The sequence below is a fragment of the Electrona antarctica genome (assembly GCF_951216825.1).
Source record: "Electrona antarctica genome assembly, chromosome: 3".
Classification (NCBI taxonomy): domain Eukaryota; kingdom Metazoa; phylum Chordata; class Actinopteri; order Myctophiformes; family Myctophidae; genus Electrona; species Electrona antarctica.
In genome coordinates, this window is record NC_136808.1 from 1,088,494 (window position 1) to 1,115,259 (window position 26,766).

The 26,766-nt window shown below is 43.1% G+C and overlaps 1 protein-coding gene across 2 annotated transcripts in view; it reads right to left on the bottom strand.

The window, feature by feature from the left end:
- The window catches only part of LOC306920061 (asc-type amino acid transporter 1-like), a 47,755-nt gene that overhangs the window by 17,283 nt on the left and 3,706 nt on the right, over window positions 1–26,766 (bottom strand). For both annotated transcript variants that reach the window (XR_013789608.1, XM_079496673.1), the window contains exons 2-3: window positions 15,409–15,613; window positions 9,236–9,387 (exon numbers count right to left, since the gene is read on the bottom strand). Coding sequence is in view for 1 of the 2 variants with exons in the window: in XM_079496673.1 (XP_079352799.1) it covers window positions 9,236–9,387; window positions 15,409–15,613 (357 nt within the window). In the remaining variant the exon portion in view is untranslated. The remainder of the gene's footprint in view (window positions 1–9,235; window positions 9,388–15,408; window positions 15,614–26,766) is intronic.

Sequence of the window (26,766 nt, forward strand, 5' to 3'; positions counted from 1 at the left end):
ACACACACACACACACACACACACACACACACACACACACACACACACACACACACACACACACACACACACACACACACACACACACACACACACACACACACACACACACACACACACACACACACACACACACACACACACACACACACACACACACACACACACACACACACAGGTTAAAAAAATATATCTCAATGTGATCGTGATCATAAAGGGGGTAGGGCCAAGGGGAGAGACGGGATTGGTCCAAAGTATTGTTGTGTCTGCCGCTTGAAGGAGGCTGGGATGGCCATGTGCTCTCAGAGAAACGGCACACAGCTGCACACACTTCCACATAGCGAGTCAATTAAAGACATGACACTGAGCTCAGACAGAGTCTCGGAAAGGAACAGTGTTGCACAGAGAGGTATATACACCGCTAGATTTTATAATCCAACGTTTCCTGCTGTCTGTCACTGTAGGACAGAGGAGGCCGTTGTCACTCTCTCTCCATCCATCTGTTCTATATCTGACTGACAGACAGATGAGAACAGGTTTATGATAGAGCGCATATGCCGTCTCCTACTTCATGTGTGAATGCGTGTCGTCATGTGTAATTTATTCATGTCTGGTGTGTGTGTGCGTGCGTGCGTGCGTGCGTGTGTGTGCACGTCACATGTGTGCGTCTGTGTCAAGTCATGTGTTGCATACAGTACAAGTACATGTCATGGGTCTTGTGGTCTATTCTTATGCAACTTGCAGTCTAATTTAGCTCTGGTCCAGAGCGCTAGATAAGGACGTCTCCTTAACGCTATGGGACTTTCAAGCCTCTGCGCATCACAGGCTCATCTTCAGTAAAAACAAATACAGAGTACACTTTTGTTACTCACCAAAACAAAGGCGGTTTAGTGGAGTTTGAATGCCTTCTTTCTGTCACGCCACACTCCTCTGCTTTTGTATTTGAGCCGTGACTATGGCTCCTAACCCTGAACTCTTATTATGGCGTGACCATTTATGACTTGACCATTTTGAGTTTTGTTCATGTTCTGTAATGCCTTGAATGTAAAAGAAAGCGCTTGTCATGTGTGTCGCCTTTGAACACTTATGACAGTCCTAAATCCTAATTAGGTTTTGGACTTATTCTGTATGTTCTGTATTTTGCCTTGTGGTGTTTGGTTTTGGTTTACTGTTACTCTGTTGTTGTTTTGGTTGTCCGTTGTGTCTTGTTTTGTAGTATTGTTCTGTGCTTTCCTGCCTCCTCTTGTTGGTGTTTTCTGTTCTGTCTTACCTACCTGATTATTGTATCCTAGTCACCTGTGTTCTGTTTGCCTGTTAGCCTATCCTGTGTTTGATTGTATTTTGAGTTCACCTGTGTCCTGTTACCCCTGTCTATTTAAGCCCTTTGTTTGCAGTGTGTCCTTGTTGGTCCGTAAACCAACTGTAGACTCATTCCTGACACTTTCCTTATTGGGAGCACTCTGACAGTAGCATGAGGTGACCCGAGGCCCTTTCTAAAACGTCTTCTAAAATCGGTAAAGTTTTCTGAAAAACCTATTATATGCTATATCAGTGATGCTCAAACTTTTATTCATGTCAAGGACCCCCTCCATATGTATTCAAGATTTTCTACATTTTTCAAAAAATACCAGATCTACAAGCTCATAGCACGACACGCGGGAAACGCTATGAGCTTGTAGATCTGCCATCTACCAAAAAAAGTGAATATAAGCCAAAGCAATAATGGTTAAAACGATGATGCTATATTAACTATACTTTGTAACTAAAGTGACACAAAATGCTTACCCATACCCGGTTTTAACTGAGCCACATATTCCGACAGACAGACAGACCGACAGACAGACCTTCCCTCCTTTAGGAGACCCAGAGGAGGAGGAAGGAAACAGCTACTGAATGTTTGCCAAAAGGGTTTTGGTGGCACCGGGCACAGCTCTCTGATCAACCCCCAATCCCCCCCACGCCTGCCGCCCTCTCCCACCGCCACACACACGCACGCACGCACGCACGCGCGCACGCCCACACACTGTTTTATAGTAGTAGCCTGGGCTGAGAGGGTGTAATGTGCATTTCCGTTCTCTCTCTTTCTCGGACCCCCCGGAACCCCCCCCCCTCCCAATCCCCCCTACCCCTCCATCCACTCTCTCTCTCTGTCAGGACAGGAAGGGAGGAGGTGTGTCCATTGTCTTTGAGGCCGTTGACAGCAGCAGGTAAATCAGGGAGAGGGACATGAGGGCCCCTGGTATGTAAGGGCCACTCCGCACTAGAATACTAAACTAATCGCTATGCCTTTTGGAGGCTCGACAACACAATTCACCAGAGACGTACTGATCCGAGAGAGAGTGAGCAAAGTGAAGCCCTATAGAGCGTTGCAGTCCCGCCCCCTTTCATGACGACGCCAGGCCCAGGAAATGAATCCCAATGCATTTTTCCCATAGACATTTCAAAATGTATTTATTTAAAGACTTTTTAAGCGTCGTACGAAGCCAACTCTTGTCGTGACAAATCACGACAACACACACAATATTTTGGACCAAACAAATAATTACAAAGAAGAAAAACAACAAAAAAAGTGTTGTAACCTGCCATTTTTTTCTACTTTCTAATTCTTTGTTTGGCACGAAAAATTGTGTTTGTTGTCATGATTTGTCACGACAAGAGTTGGCTTTGTCCGCGGCGTAAACGTCTTATATATATATATAAGACGTATAATAAATACTTTCTGAAAAGTCTATGAGGAAAATGAACGGGGTTTTCTTTTCCGGGTCTCTCGAGGAGGCGGGACTGCGACGCTCTATAGCTGCTCTCACCGTACGGGACACTGGTTCTGGACTGGGTCAACGTGAAGCCCTAGAGCTGCTCTCACCGTACGGGACACTGGTTCTGGACTGGGTCAACGTGAAGCCCTAGAGCTGCTCTCACCGTACGGGACACTGGTTCTGGACTGGGTCAACGTGAAGCCCTAGAGCTGCTCTCACTGTACGGGACACTGGTTCTGGACTGGGTCAACGTGAAGCCCTAGAGCTGCTCTCACCGTACGGGACACTGGTTCTGGACTGGGTCAACGTGAAGCCCTAGAGCTGCTCTCACCGTACGGGACACTGGTTCTGGACTGGGTCAACGTGAAGCCCTAGAGCTGCTCTCACCGTACGGGACACTGGTTCTGGACTGGGTTAACCCATTTTGACCTGAGATCAGATTCTAAAAATGTCTTCTACATCCTGACAGTTTTCTGAAAAAGCTATGTTTATGTCAGTGGTTCTTCGATTTTTCAAAAAGAGCAGACCTACAAGCTCGTAGCGCGCCACTCGGTGGCGCGCTACGAGCTTGTAGGACAGCTAACAGTGTTAGATATAAGACTTAGACGGATGAAATACATTTTTAGCAATGGAAAGCATACATTCCTGTGACAAAAGTGTTTTACAGGGAAGCTTGTCATATAGAACATAGATGTTCTTTTTATAGTCACTCACACCCCTGCTTAATATTGATACAGTTACACACATGTACTGTACACCTGACAGCTGCCCAGCGCAAACACAGGCTTTTCTTTGTCTGACCCCACTTGGGGCACTGATTTACTGTAAGTACAATTTAGACATGATGCCAGTGTGCAAGTATTGATAATATGTAACCAGATTTGACTGAGAGCCTGCCATCGCGCAACCTCCAGCTTTTCACTTTTTATTTTTTTTCTGCCATCACAGGCAGACTCTTCACATACTAGAGCATGTCTGAAATAAGTGTCAGAGGCTCAGAGCTGTAAATATGAAATAAATGCTTAAAAATGTAGCTATAGGTGTAATGTTAGAGACCACAGAATTGAACCTTTCAAGCCTGTTTTCTCAACTCGCTGTTTCTCTGCAAGACATTACTCTATAAACCATGTCTCCAAAACTGGTGGGTCAAATTTGAAGTTATGATTCCCTGCTTTCATATGACATGAAAAAAAAATCTAAAAGTCAAATGTGGTCACATATACTGTATGTGATTGGTATGATCACATTGGAATAGTTCTGCCCTCCATTTAGTTAACCCATTTTGGGCGGGAACCACTTTTGGTGTTTAAGCATTATGTTATATAAATAGCAGATCTACAAGCTCAAGCGCTATGAACTTGTAGGTCTGCTATTTTTGAAAAATCGAAGAACCACTGACACATAGAAACATAGCTTTTTCAGAAAACTGTCAGGATGTAGAAGACATTTTTAGAATCTGATCTCAGGTCAAAATGGATGTACAGTGTAGCACTTTGTTCTCTCCTTGTGTTTCTACTACACAGCTCTTTTCTTAATTAAATAAACTCACACACATTCCACACACAGTCTGGGGGGGGTTCACCCACCGTTCCACAAAGTTAAGTCAAACGGATGTTTTCTCCGTCCTTATAGTGGACACTGGCCCCAGTAAAGTGCCAGTACAAAGGTCCACAGGCCAGGCCTTGTGCCAACTGGAACACACATCGTTTAGATTGGAACTGCCAACAGGCAGGTGATTCTTACCAGTGGCGTGCACAGATAGACACTAGGGGGTGCTAGAGCACCCCCTGCCCTTTTGGCAATGTGCCCTTTTGAAAAAAAGAAAAAAAAATTTTTTTTTTTCTTTTTTCTTTATTGATCTAGAAGCTCACAATAGCCTGGCTCCATGCAGCCCTGAATCGCTATCCATACCCATTAAAAAATAATAATATATATACACATGCACATGCACATGCACATGCACATGCACATGCACATGCACATGCACATGCACATGCACATGCACATGCACATGCACATGCACATACACACATGTTCTGGAATAATGAAGTGAAACGAAATGAAAATTCAGACCGAGTTTCAGCTCACAACACATCGCAGACTTGTTGTGAGCTTGTAGATCTGATTGGCAAATGTTCCCCCCAGAATTGTAGGTACAAGTGGTTAATGGAGGGAGAAAAAAAAGGGAGAAAAAAAAGATGTTCCAATATCCCCCTAGGGGTCCCAGACCCCCTGTTGAAGACCCATGGTTTAGTGGTTAAGACCTCCACCTCCCACTTGGTATAATAGTGGTTAAGACCCTATTTCTAAGTCAAGATCAAACCCAACCTTAATCTTCTCTCTCTAACGTCTCGCACTCAGCTTTTTGTCGTCAGTTTGCTTACTGTATATATTTATATTCTCCTTCATTCCTTCAACCCATTTTGAGGCAAATTCAGTTGACCTACAATACAGTAAAGTTTTTAAGGCAACTTGAAGAGACACACTTGAGAAAAGGGAAGTCCTTGAGAGACTATTGTATAACATCAAAGCTATGAGTCATCTCTCTCTCTCTCTCTCTCTCTCTCTCTCTCTCTCTCTGTATATAAATATAGTCAGTATATGACTCAGTGCCAGAGGGAGAAAGTGGTAGTAATCGCTGTGACAGAATACTATTGAGGAAATTCCAGCTTCAAAGCCACAAGCATGAACATGATTATAAAACCCACGTGTTCCAGTTCCACGAGGAGGGCAGCTCAGAAGGAAAAGGGCTTCGGGCCAAACCGTTTATGGGAATCCTCGAAGTCCATATTATGCTCTTCTCTCTCTTTTTAACCTGTTTAGGCCTGACGTCGAAATTTAAAAAAAAAATCTTCTAAATACTCATAGATAGTAATAATAATAGTAATAATAATAGACCTACAAGCTCGTAGCTTGTAGATCTGCTATTTTTCAATAGTTAAATTATAACAATGTTTAAAACACCAAAAGGGGTTCCCGCCCAAAATGGGTTAACCTATTTAGGCCTGAAAAAAATGTCTTCTAAATCCTGACAGTTTTCTGAAATACCTATGTTTCTAGGCCTATATCACTCAATATTTCATGTCAAGGACCCCAAAAATGATCTGTAATTGGCCTCCGAGACCCCCCATCTGAAAATATGTTGTTCCAGGGACCCTCCAGAAGCAAAGATTTGAGTCAAAAACGTTCGTTCTGAAAAAATATATTCCAAATTTGAGGCACATTTTCACGATTTTTCAAAAATAGAAGACCTACAAGCTCGTAGCGCGGCACCGAGTGCTTGTAGATCTGCTATTTTCCAATAGCTAAAGTATAGCATAATGCTTAGAACACCAACAGGGGTTCCCGTTCAGAATGGTTTAAGGCAAACGGGCAAAGCGGTAAATGTCTTTGTAGAGACATTATATTTTATTATTAGATTATATTTTTGGAAAGCTGAGAGAGGAAACATTGCATGGCAATTAGTAGACAGTTCAAAACAACAATGGTGGCAGTAACATTAGGCAGATATAATTGATGTTGCTATTGAAGCCGTTTTTGAAAAGACTCAAAGGAATAATGAAGTGAAACAGAATTGAAATTCAGGCCGAGTGTCTGGCTATTTAAACCCAAAGTCTCCTGAAATAGGAAATAGAGTTCAGTACCAAAATCGGTGACTTTTCGAATTATTTTACCGGCTAGAGTTAGTCAATTAGCAGGTTAGCTGACCAGTAGGCTTGACAACGATTTAAAAATGCTTTACTATTGCTATTGGTTAGGGGGAACTAATCGTTCCCCTAACTCCGTCTTTGGCAACGGCCATCTTGGAAAGTGGCTGCAATGGGAGCACTTTCAGACTGATTAATGAAGTGAAACAACATGTAAATTCAGGCTGAGTGTCAGTTTAAGGGAGAGACCGTGTATGGCAGACACACAAGTGGAGTCTCTGATGCAATTTGATCCTATTCCTGGGTGTCCCAGGTTCGCCTACTGTCCAGTCCAGGCCTTACAGGGGGCGCTGATAGTGTTAATGTTGTAGTGGGTAAAGCTGGGGCTGATTAACCTGCAGCCGAGTACCACCGTAGCCTATAATAATAATACCTAATCATGCACCAAAATAATCCTGATAATTCTCACAGATATTGATGACGCAATGGGGTCAATGGCACAGAGCAGCCAGTCTGCCTGTCTCTGTCTCTTTAAGAGAAAATTCTAATTCTATATAAATATAATATAATATGCTATTGCGCCACATTTTCACAATTTTCAAAAATAGCAGATCTACACGCTCATCTGCTATTTTTCATGCTTAAAACACCAAAAGGGGGGGCACGGTGGCACAGTTGGTAGTGCTGTCGCCTCACAGCTACAAGGTCCTGGGTTCGATTCCCCCTGGGGAAGCTGTGGGTGCCTCCTCCTCCGCGTCATCAGTGCCCATACCCGAGGCGGGGTTGGCGAAAGGGCCTTTCTGTGTGGAGTTTGCATGTTCTCCCCGTGTCCCCTAGGGTAGGTACCCTCACAAAAAACATGCAGTAATCCTGGTCTCTAAACTGCCTCCCCCCCTGGCCAGGCGCCTGATGGAGGGGAAAGGAACTGGTTGGAATAGCGTGTTCCTTCCACGCGCTACGTCCAACCAGGGAAACTCCCCCCTGTCAGGTGTAAAGGAGCAACTTGGACACTCAGGCACGAAGGAAGCATGAGTTCAAGTCCGTTGCTCTCCCCATGTCCCCCCCCCCCACACACACACACACACACACACACACACACACACACAAAGTGGGTGTGTGCAGTCATGTGACTGAACCGGTGCTCTTGGGTCACACTGGTCCTATTCTTAGAAATATACATGTGCACTATAAACGGATTCAGACCGCTGTGCACACACTGGTCAGCGAGAACTGGACAGAACAGGCCTCGTTCACTCACACACAAGCACGGGTTCCGTGCACACACACACGCACACACGTGGGCAAACTGTGTCGTGTTTTTGGGGGTCATTTCAGGTGACACTCATAAAAGTACATGCAGCAGGGGACGTTCTCAGGGCCGGGGAAAACATTAAGCCATATAATCACAGTCTAGCCAATTCCTAGAGGCTAGAGGGAATGAGAAGTCACACAGCTGCTGCTGTGTGTGTGTACTGTGTGTGTGTGTGTGTGTGTGTGTGTGTGTGTGTGTGTGTGAGAGAGAAAGAGAGAAAGAGAGAAAGAGAGTGAGTGAGTGAGTGAGTGAGTGAGTGAGTGAGTGAGTGAGTGAGTGAGTGAGTGAGTGAGTGACAGACAGACAGACAGACAGACAGACAGACAGACAGACAGACAGACAGACAGACAGACAGACAGACAGACAGACAGACAGACAGAGATTATTTTTTACCAATATTCTTATCCCGTGATTTTGTAACCCATGCCGTGCAAAATACTTTGTTTTGAAATGGTTTAAGCTGAAATACTCGACGCACGTCCCACTGGGAGGAGACCCCGGGGCAGACCAAGGCACAGTTGGAGGAAATATCGACTCACTGGCCTTGGAACGTCTCGGAATCCCCCAGGATTAGCATTCAGCTAAATTCCTCTAAAGTTTTTACAGTAACTACTTTTTCCATTGTGTGCAAATCTTTTCAGCTTGAGACCCAAATTTGTAAAAAAAATAGCAGATCTACAAGCTCACAAACGCGCCTGCGCCGAGTGGGAAATTGCCGGGGTGGTCCCGCCCTCTGTCCCGCCCACTTCCCCATCCGCCTGTCACTCTGTGACAGTGGGCGTCACCGTGGGCAACCGTTGTGAAAACAATACACAAAGGAGACACGCCCTCTCATTAGCGGCAGGCACAAAGGCTGGCACCATTATGTAGTCTGACACACACACACACACACACACACACACACACACACACACACACACACACACACACACACACACACACACACACACACACACACACACACACACACACACACACACACACACACACACACACACACACACACACACACACACACACACACACACACACACACACACACACACACACACACACACACACACACACACACACACACACACACACACACCTAGTGATGTGTTCCAATTCCGTCCTGATATCTGCATTATGAAAATTCACGCACACACGCACTCATCAGACGATCTCATATCATCAAATATTGTGCATAACTGGCGTTGGACATAAACAACGATGCTGCTTATGGTCCTATGAATGCACCAAACTGTCATGAGCACACCTTAAATGAACTCCATCAACTCTGATCTGTTTACAGCTCTGTCCCAGATACTTTAGGGGCTTATCGTGATCTGGGTATTGTGCGTAGTAGGCCGTAGAGGGCTACGGGTAGAACACGTTTTCACAGACATACACAGACATACACACATAAAAACCTGGAAGCTGACCAGCTGGCAGCTTATACAGCCCACGAGGAGTGGGTTAAATACCTTGGTCAATGTGCGTGCGTGCGTGCGTGCGTGCGTGCGTGCGTGCGTGCTCACAGATGCAGATGGTAGCGAGGAGTCTGGTGGCCACGTAAGGAGGTAAGCAGTTCTGGAAGGCCGGCTGGAGGACGTAGTTGGAGAAGGTCAGAGCGATGACAGCCAGCGTGGTCGGATACATGATCAGCACAGCACTCCATAGCAGCAGAAACCTGCAACACACACAGTGCACCAGTGTTGTTTTTGGCAGCAAAATTTGTTTTAGTCTTTTTAGATTTTAGTTTTAGTCATAGTCTCTTCAATAGTTTTCATTTAGTTAGTCACATTTTAATCACCTGGAATGTTTTAGTGCTAGTCTAGTTTTAGTCGACTAAATGTCATGAGAGTGACAAAATTGTCGATATATTTAGTCCAAGCTTGTAGATCTGCTATTTTTCAATAGCTAAAGTATGACATAATGCTTGAAACACCAAAGGGGTTCCGCCCCAGAATGGGTTAAGAAGGCCAGCTCGGTTGTACCTCAGAGCGCTACAGACTCTCTTTCATGCCAACTGCCATCAGACTCTATAATGCTAATTGCACAAGAACTGTCTCCCCAATGCATGCAGTCCTATGATGGCCCTGGTCTCGTGTTTTTGTCCACCTGCGTCTGTTGTTTGTTTTTTTTACTATGAAAACCTGCATTTCCATGTGTCACGTCACACCTCCATATATGGTAACGCCTCGTAACATCACACCTTGTGACATCACGCCTCCATCTCCAGAGCTGACCTGTTCCGACATTCCATATGTTGATCTGACCTCATCAAACCCTGTACACTCAAGACACGCTCCGTATATGGCCAGACCTCATCACACCCTGTACACTCAAGACACGCTCCGTATATGGCCAGACCTCATCAAACCCTGTACACTCAAGACCCTGCGGCCACTGCCTCCCTTAGATCTCCATATATGGAGCTGACCTGTTCTGACATTCCTTATGTTGATCTGACCTCATCAAACCCTGTACACTCAAGACACACTCCGTATATGGCCAGACCTCATCAAACCCTTTACACTCAAGACACTGCGGGCAGTATTATGCGTGTCTTAAGTACAGGGTCTTATTACTTAACTTAAGACCTGGAGGCGTGACCAATGCCATTTGGCTATTCTGAGTGGCCAAACAGCATTGACCACGCCTCCAGGTCTTAAGTTAAGTAATAAGACCCTGTACTTAAGACACGCATAATACTGCCCTAAGTCTCTCTCTCTCTCTCACTCTCTCACTCTCTCACTCTCTCACTCTCTCACTCTCTCACTCACTCACTCAGAGTGCCGTGATTAAAAAGTGTACAATATTTGTTAAAATTATGTTTTCATGTGGACACACACAATAAGACACGTTCAATAAGTATGCCTGGTTTGCCTGGTGGCGTTATAGGGTGACCTGATCCAAACTGTTCATTTGAGGGACGGGACGGGATAGCAACTTATTTCTTAATCGTTTACCCGCCAGGAACATAGGAATTTTAAAACGTAGAATCTTGTAGCCTGCCACAAACGGAAAAGCCGTTTTAACAGCGATGTATTCATTAATGCATGTTTTAATACGATCGTATCGAAATCTACCGTCAGTTAGCTTTGTTATGCTTCTGACACAATGGGCGCGGCCATTTTGAAAATGCGCGCGCATCCACTTACATTGCCGGCTCTGGTTTCAGACGGCTTTATCTCACAGAAGCGACATTGCAGAGGACGCTTTGTCCCAGACAAGCGTTTTCAACGGCCTGTAGCAGGCGCTGTGATACTCGCGGTCCACTTTTTCCACCACCGACCGAGAGAACGAGCACACAGCTTCGTCAACACACACGGAATGGTTTCATAGTAAAATGCGATACGGATATTTGGCTCTTCAAAGTAAGTGTCACGCGTGATTAAACCATGGCAATACGCAATCGAGGGATTAATTAATGGCGGCAGGCTAAGAGTTAAGTTGCTATTTAAAGTTGCTATTAAATGCCTTGAGGTCATATTCGACCTATAGGTCTAATATTGCCTATCATTTTGTTATTAAACCCCTCTGGCGTCTTAAATTTTGTTTTAAAATGCTAATTGAGTGTCCAAGTTGCTCCTTTACACCTGACAGGGGGGAGTTTCCCTGGTTGGACGTAGCGCGTGGAAGGAACACGTTATTCCAACCAGTTCCTTTCCCCTCCATCAGGCGCCCCGGCTGGCCAGGGGGAGGCAGTTTAGAGACCAGGATTACTGCATGTTTTTTGTGAGGGTACCTACCCTAGGCCCTATGGTAGGTACCCTCACAAAAAACATAGGGGACACGGGGAGAACATGCAAACTCCACACAGAAAGGCTCAGTGGTCCAGGCACCTTGGCTGGTAATCCAGTCTGGCAGTGTGCCGCGGGTTCGACTCCCGATCCCGACGGCCTTTACTGCATGTCACCCCCCATCTCTCTCCCCATTTCCTGTCAGCCTACTGTCTGTCCCTCCATAAAACAAAATATAAAATAAAGGCGAAAGCCACAAAAAAAACATTCTGGGCGGGAACCCCTTTTGGTGTTTTAACTAATACTTTAGCTATTGAAAAATAGCAGATCTACAAGCTCATAGCGCTCCACCGAGTGGCGCGCTACGAGCTTGTAGGTCTACTATTTTTGAAAAATCGTGAAAATGCGGCACAAATCTTTGAATATATATTCTTTCAGAAGACTTATTTTTTTTAATTTCGACGTCAGGCCTAAATGGGTTAAATGTATTTAAATTCTTACGTTTTGCCTCCACGGGAGGGAGAACAGGGAGGGTAGGCTGGACTCGCACCACCTTACATGTCCAGTTTAATAAATATATACATCCCTCCAAGACCACTACGCTCTCAGGATGCTGGAAAACTCACAGTCACAACACACAATAAAATAACGGTTGGGGGCAGAGCTTTCACACACCGTGCCCCCTGTCTCTCCCTCAGGATGTCAGAAATGCACACTCCCTGGACATATTTAAGACAAGGCTAAAAACACACCTTTTTTCTATACACTACGGTTCCGCTTAGTTTGAATCAGTATGATTCATACAGCTATGCACATTTTACCATGTTTTACTATGTTTTTTATTGCTATTCTATTTGTGTTTGATTTGTTTTTTGATGTATTAATGCTGTAAAGTGCACAGAGACCCCCTGGGGTGATTTTGTACTATAAATAAAATAAACTGAAACTGAAACTGACCACTCTTGGTCATTCTGCCCAACCTAAGGGGAAGGGTTGCACACACAAAAAAAAGGGGGAATGTCACCAATAATAATAACAATGTAAACCTAACTCTCCCTGAATAAAGAAATATATAAAAAAGGTGAGTGTTCTTTGTAGCAGTGCAGCTGCATGTGGCACATGGCTGCTGGCAGAGTCACTGCTATGAACCTGTTGTGACCTTATGATTAATGGACCGAGTTGGAGTGCCCTCCGAGTTGCAATGTGGTTTATGTCATCTGGTTACTGGGCTATAGTCTTCATTCTGTGTTTTATCAATCTTTGCGCTAATAGATAAACGGATTGTGGTTCTTAAAGCAGGACCTGTTTAATCAATCTTGTGAGACCAATAAGATTCTCTTATGAGTCATACTGTACAGTCAGAGCATGGTTCTAATCATAGAGTTAATAATAATAATAATAATAATAGATGGAGTTGCTCACCCAGCGCATACTCCCTCTAACGGCTTGGGAAATATGATGGGCGGGGCCGATTTGTGGCCAATGCGACATGTTTTGCATGTCGTCTCACATGCGCAGTAGTGTCATGCCCGTGCGCAAGCTTGTGTGTCGAGCCCATTGGACAATTTTCGCTCGTTCATGTGTCTGCCCCCCCCCCCCCCCCCCCCCCCAGCTGCAGTACCTATGATCGGCCAGCATGTGTCTGCCCCCCCCCCCCCAGCTGCAGTACCTATGATCGGCCAGCATGTGTCTGCCCCCCCCCCCCCCAGCTGCAGTACCTATGATCGGCTTTGTTGGTTCTATATCTGCTTTTTGGATGTTTAAAATGAGAGTGAGACTGTACACTAGGTCAATGTCAAACTCATAGTCATACGATTTGTCACACACACACGTTACCGCAGTGAAACTTGTTCTCCGCATTTGACCCATCTCTTGGGAGCGGTGAGCTGCCGCCGTGCCGCGCTCGGGAATCATTTGATTAGTTGATTTGACCCCCCCGATCCAACCTATTGATGCTGAGTGCCAAGCAGGGACTGACCCCCCCAATCCAACCCTTGATGCCGATTGCCAAGCAGGGAGGCATTGGGTCCCATTTTTACAGTCTTTGGTATGACCCGGCCGGGGATCGAACTCCAGACCTCCCAGTTTCAGAGCGGACACTCTAACCACAAGGCCACTGTCTGGTTGACGAGAGGGAGAGAGAGAGCCCTGGATAAGTAGTTGTCATTGATTTTGAGGGGAAGATATTGAATGGGGTCTTAACTACTTCACACGCACATGCACACGCACACGCACACACACACACACACACACACACACACACACACACACACACACACACACACACACACACACACACACACACACACACACACACACACGGTTGAGTCCTAGCAGGGAGGGTCCAGTCTAGTGGTTAGACAGGCTGCCATGATCAGAATGTCACAGGGTTGAGTTTCACTTTGTGTGGCGACCAAAAGCAATGTGTGTTCTGTCTAAGCTTACAGTCCTGGTCTATACAAACAGTGGGTTTGGAGTCATTAGTTTTTATGGGTTGCGAGTAAATATTCATTAACTACATTTTGTTGTAATATTAATTCCAACAATTCACAAATTTGGGGGGACAAATTTCTCTTTTGGGAACCATATGCGAAAAAGTGTAATATTGTCTATGTGCATTACTTTTAAAGGACCACTTTTCAACATCTCTTCATATAATTGGTCCTCTAATGTTCATGATAAAACACCACCATTTTTTCCTACTCAGTCTGTGTCTCATAGGAGGGCTTTAGTGACATCATCATTAGGCAGATTTGTTTTTAAACAAGATTTGTTTTAAAATATATTTAGATTTTTATTATCGTGAGAACGATGGCTTCAACTTTTCAGGAAAAGAAAGCCTGCCGTTTCTATTAGCTTGGATTCACCATCGATGATGTCACTGGTGGACGGGTTTCTGAACTGCCCACAGCCCTCCTATGAGACACAGACCGAGTAGAAAAAAATTGCGCCATTCTTTCATGATTATTAGTGAGGACCTATGATATAGGTTGAAAAGTGGTGAAGTGGTCATTTAAGGATTCAAATTCAAAAATAGAAAAAGTAGGAGATCAAAACGTGATGCGAAGCATCTTGTCAACAAAACCAAAGTACGGAGCCTCTGGAAGAACACAGCACTGCTCAAATGGTGAAAGACAGCCGCGAAAAACGGATACAATTGAGAGAACCGAAAAACAAACAAAAAAATGTATACGGACGAAATATTCGCTGGCAGTGTGCAAGCGTGATCGTGACGATTTTCTTTTTTACGTGTTCCGAAATTCGCCCCGATATTCAACCCCCGAAAAACGCACCAGTGTTGCAAAGACCTTATGAGGTTATACAGCTATAGGGCTTCCACTTCTAGTGATTTTTACTAGTTGACTAGTTGTCTAGCTTACTACCTATTACTATTTTATTTATTTATTATATTTGTACATTGGGTACATTGGTGACTATAATCTAGCATTCTAGCTGATATTGAGGCCTACAAAAACGGGGAGAATTGTTTTATTTTTTTCTTATCAATTAGTCAACTAGTACCAACAAGGTCGACTAGTGGATTTACTAGTCAACTAGTTGAATAGTGCCGCGCTATGAGCTTGTAGATCTGCTATTTTTCAATAGCTAGAGTATAACATAATGCTTAAACCCGGTAAGACCCAACGATGCTTCTCGGTAACATTTTTATTTTAATTAATCACTTAATTTTATTTATTTTTCTATTCTTTTTTCACTTAAACATCATCATTGATGTTCATTGTTTAGTCTTGCAATGCCATTGGTCATGATATTTGCATATAAATACCCCCCACAGAGGCACAAATTTACACAACTTCAAAATCTCTGGATCTAATCAAAATTGACCTATGACCTTTAATCTTTAACACCAAATGGGGTTCCCGCCCAAAATGGGTTAAAGCCCTACCAACAGCAACGATATGATTGATGGTGTGAATCGGTATAGTAGTACAGTTAGTACTTACCCAACCAGGCCTCCAAAGATCTCAGTGACGTAGGAATAATCTCCCCCTGACTTGGGGATGGTGACTCCCAGCTCAGCGTAGCACATGGAGCCCAGGGCGCAGATGCCACCGCCCAGAACCCACACCACCAGAGACAGGCCCACGGAGCCGGCGTGCTCCAGGACTCCCTTAGGAGAGATGAAGATCCCAGAGCCGATGATGTTCCCTGGAGAGACAAAGAGCCACGGTTAACCCATTTATAGACCTGAGGGCGATTCTGTACAAAATCGGTCTTCTAAATCCTGACAGTTTTCTGAAAAACCCCTATGTTTCTATGTCAGTGGTTCTCAAACATTTTCACGTCAAGGACCCACAAAAAAAATATGTAATTGGCTGCCGACCCCCATCTGAAAATATGTTGTTCCAGGGACCCCCTCCCAAGAAGCAAAGATTTGAGTTAAAAACATTCGCTCTGAAAAAAATGTGTTAACAATTTAAATGTATTTAATATTGTGGAACCACCTACATAAATAAAAAATTGTCTGTACAGGGGGGAATTGAAAAAGTCTATGTTTTGGTATAGTGACACATTTTGGGAGAGGAAAGATATTCCAATAAATTATTAAAATACATGATAATTGAGTGCGCCTTTACTAAATATGTGTCCCTTAGATCTGGTGCAACATGAATATGTTTTTTTCCAAAATAGCATACAAATTTCACACAATTTCCAACTCTGAATTTGAACCAATTCGGTAGAATGGCCCAGATCTGCTATTTTTCAATAGCTAAAGTATAACAATGCTTCAAAGACCAAAAGGGGTTTACCCATTCTGGGCGGGAACCCCTTTTGGTGTTTTAACTAAGCATTATGTTATACTTTAGCTATTGAAAAATAGCAGATCTACAATCTCATAGCGCGCCACCGAGTGGCGCGCTACGAGCTTGTAGGTCTGCTATCTTTGAAAAATCGTGAAAATGCGGCACAAATCTTTGAATATATATTCTTTCAGAAGACTTTTTTATTTATTTCGACGTCAGGCCTACATAAATGGGTTAAGACGTTAATGTACACAAAAGCATTTATAATCTTTCATGTTTTTTGTAAAGCACTGTTTTTATTATTATTATTATGAATTATTATCATTATCGTTATGCATCCTCATGGTTAAGCCAGGGCATGGACTAAATAGGGACTGAGCTTATTATCTTATGTTTAAATCTGGCACAAGCCCAGAGGGTTGTGTCACTCGTCACCCTCCTCTCGCTCTCTCCTCTCTTTGCTTGTCTGTCTGCTGTGTTATCTCTTAGCAAAAAGCAAACATGTTTTAAAAATGACCTTATCGGTTAGCTTTATTTGCATGCAAATGATAAAAGCCCAATGGAGCATTTCACATAGATGATAGATACAGTCCGTCTGGAGTGTACTTTTTCCAGCATTGCGTATAATTTTAACTATGATACCGTTGTATGTTTTTAATTAAATTAAATCAGACCTGCGTGAACCGAGCAGTGCAGGCTGTGTGTGTGTGTGTGTGTGTGTGTGTGTGTGTGTGTGTGTGTGTGTGTGTGTGTGTGTGTGTGTGTGTGTGTGTGTGTGTGTGTGTGTGTGTGTGTGTGTGTGAGAGAGACACGCTGTGACCCGAATGCGAGGGGTCAATAAGTAAGTCGTACTCTACTCGACAAACATACATACATGCACATACATGCACACAGCCCTTTATTGGAGCGGTGTGCACTGCTAAAAAAGAAAAAGCACATGACATTCCAAAACAAAACCAGTATGAGTTTATGTTGGACAAGTATGTTTTCCACAGACATATGATAAGTGGGACTAGACTACTACACCGGATACATGTGTATAGGGCATTCACTTCTAGTCATTTTTACTAGTTGCCTAGTTTACTAGTCGACTAGTTGTTTAACTACCTATTATGTAAAAAAATATATCTTTTTTTCTTTTGAAATAAATATTTTAAAAACATTCAGAAACTGTGTACATTGGTGACTATAACTATAATCTACCTGATCTTGAGGCCTACAAAATCGGGAAAAAATAAAATAAATTAACTTTTTTTTTGTAATCAACTAGTCAACTAGTACCAACAAGGTCGACTAGTGGATTTACTAGTCGACTAGTAAACTAGTCGACTAGTTGCTTAATGCCCTATAGGTTCTAGCAGCATTAGCCGTCCTGGTCAGCCTGGTAGTTTATGGGGAATTGGGGAAACTAGGCTTAGCTTGGTATTCTGTCCGAAGACGGCACCTGTGAAAACAGCAGTCTCCCACGGGACTCTGGTGGCTCCCACTTTACTAACATCTGCTTTCTCCCATGAACTGTAATCGTGACATTTGTCCTGTCGCTTTTTTAATGCGTGTCCTATCCCATTTCTCTCTAACCTCTCTGTCCTCGCTCTCTCCGTGTACCCCCCCAGCCCTCTATTCTCCCTCCATACCATCTCTGTCCTCTCTCTCTCTCTACTCGTGTCATGGAGTGTGTAGCACTTTCAATTAACAGATAAATGGTAAAAGACACACAAGAAAATCTGGACATGAAAAAATAAATGAATATGAAAACCTGCAAACGTCTTAAGAAACGGTTGCAACAAGTTTGGATAAGTTTGAGATAACGTGACATAAGACCAATTTTACTGACCCTGCGAGTACCTTTACACAAAGACTACACTAATATTAAAACTTAAACTTAAGGACAAAAGAACAATGGAACATAAGAAACAATGCATCACTGAGTCAGGCCATGGTCAATTCACTGTAAAATTACAGCAATAGCACTGGACACGGCAACATTGTTTACCGTCATAATTATGCACAGAGAGATGCATATAGAGGGGGAGGAAAAGTGAGTGACAGAGAGAGAGAGAGAGAGAGAGAGAGAGAGAGAGCGGAGGAGGCCCTGGATAGTGGTTGTCAGTACTGATTTTGGGGGCTTGGTTGAAGAGATGAGCGGTTACATAAAGGCCTGTGCTGTGTGCTCGTGTTGTGTTCATGTTGTTTTTGTGTGTGTGTATGTAATGTCGTGTTTGTGCTGTAACAAACTGAAGCACCATCATGACTGATCCTGACCCAACTCACTACTGTAGGCTGCCTGGGCCTTCCTACAACACTGTATATTGACCCAACTCACTACTGTATAGGCTGCCTGGGCCTCCCCACAACACTGCATCATCGTACTCACATTACATTACACATTACAATCATTACAATAGAATATAATAGAAACCTTTTTGTGCCCGTTGATTAACCCATTTTGACCTGAGGACGATTCTTAAAAAATGTTTTCTAAATCCTAAAAGTTCTGAAAAACCTATGTTTCTATGTCAGTGGTACTCAACCTTTTTCCATGTCAAGGACGCCTAGAATTATCTGTATTTGGCCGCCAACCCCATCTGAAAATATGTTGTTCCATGCAGAATCTAAGATTTTAGTTAAAAACGTTCACTCTGAAAGAATATTGCAAAAATAGCAGACCTACAAGTTCATAGCGCGGCACTCGGTGGCGCGCTATGAGCTTGTAGATCTGCTATTTTTCAATAGCTAAAGTATAACATAATGCTTCAAACACCAAGAAGGGTTCCCGCCCAAAATGGGTTAACATATCATCCAGACATTTCAGCCTTTATTTGTTTTACCCCAGCCTTCAATATAACTCTCCAAGAAAGACTTTCACTATATACAGTGCTGTACATTATACATATCCAATTTTTTATTTATAGAGCACATTTAAAACAACACAGTTGACCAAAGTGCTGTACAATTAGGCAAAGCAGTAATAAAACATAATACAATACAGTAATACAAACATATACAATAAAATCAAACACTCAGGAGTACACATTATTCACGGTTTAAAAGCCAGGGAATAGAAATTAGTTTTAAAAACAGGTAGTGTTCCTAGCAGCCTGACACTGCTAGGAAGCTGGTTCCACAGCACATATTCATTGTATAATGCTTGATATAAATGACTACAAGTCACTATCAAATCAATGTGGTAATTGTAAACAGGTGCTCTGTATTTTTCAGATAGTATCACTTAGCATGGCTTAGATGTTGTTGCAGAGGGTGATATATTACTACAGTCTGTTGTGTTTGAGCACTGAGCAGCAGCAGTCAGTGCAGAGACTGTGAGAACTTGACCTTGACTTGTCTCTGAGGTAAACTGGTGAAAAAGATAAGGTCATGATTACAGTCTGGGACGTGTTGTCACCTCACAGGGAAGGCCTTATTGAAGCCCCTTGCCTTGTAATGCTTCACACGCGCACACACACACACACACACACACACACACACACACACACACACACACACACACACACACACACACACACACACACACACACACACACACACACACACACACACACACACACACACACACACACACACACACACACACACACACACACACACACACACACACACACACACACACACACACACACACACACACACTTTTAGAAAAATACAAGCGATTCATAATGAATATAAATATTCTGCCTTTATTGATTGTCAGAGACTACGAAACTGGGAGAGAGAAGGGGAGTCCGGGGACTCGCCTAGAGCCTATGACTGTAGTACACGGTACACCCCAACCAATCAGCTGTCAGGACCTAGAGCCTATGACTGTAGTACACGGTACACCCCAACCAATCAGCTGTCAGGACCTAGAGCCTATGACTGTAGTACAAGGTACACCCCAACCAATCAGCTGTCAGGACCTAGAGCCTATGACAGTAGTACACGGTACACCCCAACCAATCAGCTGTCAGGACCTAGAGCCTATGACAGTAGTACACGGTACACCCCAACCAATCAGCTGTCAGGACCTAGAGCCTATGTAGTACAAGGTACACCCCAACCAATCAGCTGTCAGGACCTAGAGCCTATGACTGTAGTACACGGTAGACCCCAACCAATCAGCTGTCAGGACCTAGAGCCTATATGTAGTACACGGTACACCTCAACCAATCAGCTGTCAGGACGCCCCTTTTTTGCACGTTGTTGCTTGCTTACAATGTGTGGACAGACAATTTTTTAACCCACCTGAAGGAAAAATGGCTTCTAAATCCTAACAGTTTTCTGAAAAACCTGTTTCTATCTGTCGGTGGTGCTCAACTTTGTCCATGTCAACGACCCCCGCAATTATGTGTAATTGGCCGCGGACTCCCATCTGAAAATATGTAGTTCCAGGGACCCCCCCCCCCCCCCAGAAGCTAAGATTTGAGTTAAAAACGTTCACTCTGAAAGAATATATATTCAAGGATTTGTGCCACATTTTCACGATTTTTCAAAAATAGCAGACCTACAATCTCGTAGCGCGCCACTCGGTGCCGCGCTATGAGCTTGTAGATCTGCTATTTTTCAATAGCTAAAGTGTTACATAATGCTTTAAAACACCAAAAGGGGGTTCCCGTTCTGAATGGGTTAAAGGTTGCAGTTGTTCAGAAATAGTGTTCATAAGCTGGTCCACTTGGCTGCCGGCTGGAATTGATGAATAGCGAAAATGACAGATGTCAATTTTTGTTTTTGTTGTGGCTTTCCCCTTTATTTTATTATTTTTGTAGAGGGATAGATTGAAAGTAGGCTGACTGGAAATGGGGAGAGACATGGGAGGGGGTGACATGCAGTAAAGGCCGTCGGGATCGGGAGTCGAGCCCGCGGCACACTGCCAGACTGGATTACCACCAAGCCAAGGTGCCTGGACCGCTGAGCCACGGCACCCGGACAGAAAATGACATAAGATAACCGTACCTTATTTTCAATTACCTTGAATGCTAAATGCATTTCATGTTGTTGGCATGACTTTATACATTAATCCTTAACCCATTCTGGGCGGGAACCCCTTTTGGTGTTTTAAGCATTGTGTTGTACTTTAGCTGTTGAAAAATAGCAAGATCTACAAGCACGCTACGAGCTTGTAGATCTGCTATTTTTTTTAAATCGTGAAAAATGTGCCTCAAATCTTTGAATATATATTCTTTCAGCGCGTTTTTAACTCATATCTTTGCTTCCAGGGAGTCCCTGAACTACATATTTTCAGATGGGGGGGGTCGGTGGCCAAATACAGATAATTCTGGGGGTCACCACTGACATAAAAACATAGGTTTTTCAGAAAACTGTCAGGATTTAGAAGACATTCGTAGAATCGTCCTCCGGTCAAAATGGATTAATAAGGGTTTTGGTTAGGGTCGTAATTGTCCCAGCGGCTCCAGTGTCTTATTCATGATGCCTGTCTCCACTGAGCTGAGGCGTGGAAAAACTCTCCTTCGTCTCGAAAATGTCATCAAGTAATCCAGGGATAACTGCTGACCTTTCTTGACAGAGTCATGTCATTCCGTGCAGCCATTTTCTTCTAAAAGTGCCAACACACACATATTAAGGGCCCTGTTTTGGGGAAAAAGGGCAAACTGGCATGAAGTTCAGTTAATGATTTGGCGGGTGAGAGGGGTGGTGACAAGACCGGAGAAGGGCGTATAGCGGACAAAGAAAATGAAAAGTGATGTTTTGAAATTGGGCTGAATATAATGATCAGTGCAGGGTGTTGCAGGTGGATTCAATGATGAATCAAATCAACACTTTACCTCATTGTGCTGGATTTAACCCATTTAGGCCCGACGTCGAAATTTAAAAAAAATCTTCTAAATCCTCCAGTTTTCTGAAATAAATATGTTCACGATTTTTCAAAAATAGCAGATCTACAAGCTCGTAGCGCGCCACTCGGTGGCGCGCTATGAGCTTGTAGATCTGCTGTTTTTCAATAGCTAAATTACAACATAATGTTTAAAACACCAAAAGGGGTTCCCGCCCCAAAATGGATTTAACAGTGTCATGGAAGACATGAGGCAGGTCTGTCACTATACTCCTAGGCTGTAGAACTTTCTATTTGGCGCGAGGTTCTCGTCAAATACAATGTTTTGCGGATTCATTTGTGTATAAGATTGCATCAGTGCAGAGGAGAGGATAATGCACTGATGGAATGAACAGCATGATGCTTAACCCATTTTGGGCGGGAACCCCTTTTGGTGTTTTAAACATTATATTATAATTTAGCTATTGAAAAAAAGCAGATCTACAAGCTCATAGCGCGCCACCGAGTGGCCAATGAGTCGGTTGGTGTGAGCTTGCCACCATTGGTGTGTGAATGTGGGAAGTGAATGTGGGAAGTGAGGACGCTGGCGTCGACTGTTCACCTCCCAATGTATGAATGAATGAACCATTGTAAAGCGCTTTGAGCACTTGGAAAAAGCGCTTTTCATTATTATTATTTTTGAAAAATTGTGAAAATATTTATTTCAGAAAACTGGAGGATTTAGAAGATTTTTTTAAAATGTTGAGGTCAGGCCTAAATGGGATAAAGAGAGAAAACAAACAGACTGAGTATACTGCGTTTCTCTCTGGGGATGATGATGATCCCTGTGTGAAAAGAACAAAAAAGTCACGGTGCTGGCCTGGGTCACAGCATGTCACGGCCTGTCGCTGTCCAATGGCGGTGGTGCTGAACCGTTCACCAATCCATGCATGTGTGCTGTCCTTGGGTTTGTATCTACTCTAATTGTATCATGACTGGCAACCTGTATTGTCCTTTAGAACAAGCTTCTCATAGTTGTTGAAATATTGTGTTAACCCATTCTGGACGGGAACCCCTTTTGGTGTTTTAACTAAGCATTATGCTATACTTTAGCTATTGAAAAATAGCAGATCTACAAGCTCATAGCGCGCCACCGAGTGGCGCGCTACGAGCTTGTAGGTCTGCTATTTTTGAAAAATCGTGAAAATGTGTGCAAACCTTTGAATATATATTCTTTCCCAGTGAACTCTTTTAACTCAAATCTTCTGGGGGGGTCCCTGGAAGAACATATTTTCAGATGGGGGTCGGCGGCCAAATACATATAATTCTAGGGGTCCTTGACATGAAATAGTTTGAGAACCACTGACATAGAAACATAGGTTTTTCAGAAAACTGTTAAAATTTAGAAGATATTTGTAGAATCGATGGTAGGTTTAAATAGGTTAATGAATTGATAAGCTATTTTACAGATAGTTTATATAGACTACGTGTGACAACCAGGAATAGTCTGGTGACCACCGACAGAGAGACGGGTGGCAGCCGGAATGTAGACGGCACCCGGGTGAGCAGTATGGGTTGGCGCCCCCCAGCCTGTGTCTTCCGTGAGGAAGAAGCCCAACAAACCCACGGTGAGGCCTTTAGGGTGGCCATTCAAGCCGCAAACGGAACCTGCTTTCGGCACCACCTTTCCTGGCTTCATTGTCATGTCATTCCGTGCAGCCATGTCCCCGTGAAATTTTCAACAAACACATATAGGGCCATATTTTGGGAAAAGGCAAACGGGCATGAAGATCAGTTAATAATTTAGTGGGTGAGACGTGGTGGTAACAGACTTTTGTTCTTTTCCAGACTCAAGGGCACATCGGCCAAAGCAAAAAAGCACCTGTGGCAAAGTTTTGAAATAGCTTGGATTAGGCTGCATATAATGTGGATTCAGTCATCATGACCAATCATAATATTGTTTTTCATTACCTTAAGAGCAGGTCAAACTGGCACTGCCCTTAAAAATGAAGAACAATATTTTTTCCAATTGCAAACACATTTTCAGTGTCATGGAAGAAATGTAATTTTCTCCCAAGGGCGAACTAATGTTGCAGAGTCAAATCTACAGCACAGGAAACGATGAAATGTTTGAAAACATTTTTTTTATTTAATTTTCATTTCACATTTTTGTACGATAACAAGCTGCGGAAGCCTTTGGACAAGCAGTCTACCAAGAAATGTCCTTGCTTGCATCAATATCACTACAAGAGACTACCGTATATCCACAACTATGTATTTTTTGAACTTTTATACCATGCTTTGAATAAATAGATCTAAAGCAAAACAAAATGCTGTATTAATTGTTTTAATCCACTGAGTTACTATGATTCATTACAGAAATAACCATTTCATCAATGAACTTGGGCATCAGTTGAAATCACCAAAGTATGCATATCATGGCCAACCTGCTGCACTTTGATCCGGTCTCGGTAGCATCGACCCGTTTGTCTTTGTTCTGCTGCCCAGCCACAAAGCAAAAGCAAAGTTACTATATTTACCCAGGGTATCTGGGCTAAGCTCAAGAACTTGTTTCCAGCCAGGCCCTGCTCATAGAACATTTCATGGTAGTGGTTCAATGCCTTGCTCAAGGGCACTTCAGCGGTGGTAATTTTAACGTGTCGGACCGCTGATTCGAACTGGCGTCCTTCCGGTAACAAGACCGCTCCGCAATCCGTTCGGCCACCGCTGCCACCTCTCATCTGATCAGCATTGTGTTTATTTGTATAATGACCGACTGTCTCAGTGTCCACTGTCCACAGACGTGTCTCTCTTCAGAATCCGAAAAAAATCAGAAAGTTATCTTTTCTCACTGCGAGACATATGACTCATCTTTCACGTTTCAAGTGTTCTACAACAATATCACAACTCAGTGAACCACAGCATAGCTTGTCATTCCATCGTAGCATAATGCTGAGATTAAATTAATGGAACAAAGAGGAAGAATGCACACGACTGTAGCATTTCCCTTGCATTCTTATATGTGTATGTATGTTATGTTATGTTATGTTATGTTATGTTGTTATGTTATGTTATGTATGTATTTGCTTCTATTGCTGAATCTGTAGTGTTAATAAAAGCAACAAAACAAACAAACATACTGGCACTGCCTCCGTCTGTGGTCGACTAAATCTACAGTTGATTTAGTCGAACAAAATGTATTTTGGCAGGCCTTGATGGCAGGCCTTTTTTTTCACTTGCTGAAAATAGCCGACCTACAAGCCTACAACGCGTCGTGCTGAGACGCGTTATGAGCTTGTAGATCTGCCATTTTCAGCATGCAACTAATTGTAAAATGACTTATACTGGATCTCTTGTCCACTAGTCCCTTCCTAACATTTTTTGTCTAGTTTTTTATTTGTCGACGAAATTGTCAGTATATTTAGTCTTAGTTTTAGTCGTCATAGCTTAGTTTTTATTTAGTTTACATTCAGTTTTCGTCAGTGGAAAAAAGGTAGTCGACGAACAATTTTCGTCTTAGTTTTAGTCGACGAAATCAACACTGCCCGGCGGCGAACAGAACTGAGCATCAGGAAATTGACAATTAACCCATTTTGGGCGGGAACCCCTTTTGGTGTTTTAACTAAGCATTATGTTATACTTTAGCTATTGAAAAATAGCAGATCTACAAGCTCATAGCGCACCACCGAGTGGCGCGCTACAAGCTTGTAGATCTGCTATTTTTTTTAAATCGTGAAAAAGTGGCACAAATCTTAGATATATTATATATATATATATATATATATATATTCTTTCAGAGCGAACGTTTTTTTTTTTTATTTCGACGTCAGGCCTAAATGGGTTCACCTGCACACCACACCACAGTAGTCCATGCCCCAGAATAGGACACAACAATGTGAATAAATCTTTACACCACATATAGAGCTCAAATCATGTGTAAACTATTAACAGGTGTACAAGCCAACAACAGCCATTCAACAAACCCTAGAACTATGGGCTGTGTTGCTATAGGAGGATAGAATACATGCATTTATGGCAGGAGCTATAATATGCAATGAGATTAAAACCTTTATTGGTCAGGAGCCAGGTCCCTAATGATGTTAACCCATTCAGGCCTGACGTCGAAATTTAAAAAAAAAAAAGTTTTCTAAATCATGACAATTTTCGGAAAGATTTGAGGCACATTTTAACGATTTTTCAAAAATAGCAGACCTACAAGTTCATAGCGCGCCACTCGGTGGCGCGCTATGAGCTTGTAGATCTGCTATTTTTCAATAGCTAAATTATAACAATGTTTAAAACACCAAAAGGGGTTCCCGCCCCAAAATGGGTTAATGGTTAATGTGGTTAAACGCTAACGTGACATGGATGCGTTCCAGGTCTCAATGGGTTAAACAGGAACCTTGAACCCCAGTGGGTTATAGCCTGGTAAAAAATTAAATGATGCCCTATTAAATCCCCACATAGGAAATAAATGAGAATGGATACTAGACTATCTAGAGATGACTGCAGTTGTTTTCACCTATGGTTTCTATTCTGATGCCATAATAATAACACTATACTGTATAAAACATAGTGCAGCACTTTTGTACATTTACTCTGCACCTGGTTTAAAATCTGAATTGTAAAAAAATATATATATATATCCATATATGAAGATCACGACACTGACCTCATCAAACCCTGGATAGCCATACATGGAGAAGACTGGATCAGGCCCGAAAATGAATGCCCGGCCCTACCTGGGCCCTCATCAAACCCTGTACACTCAAGACACTGCATGCCCCCTCTGC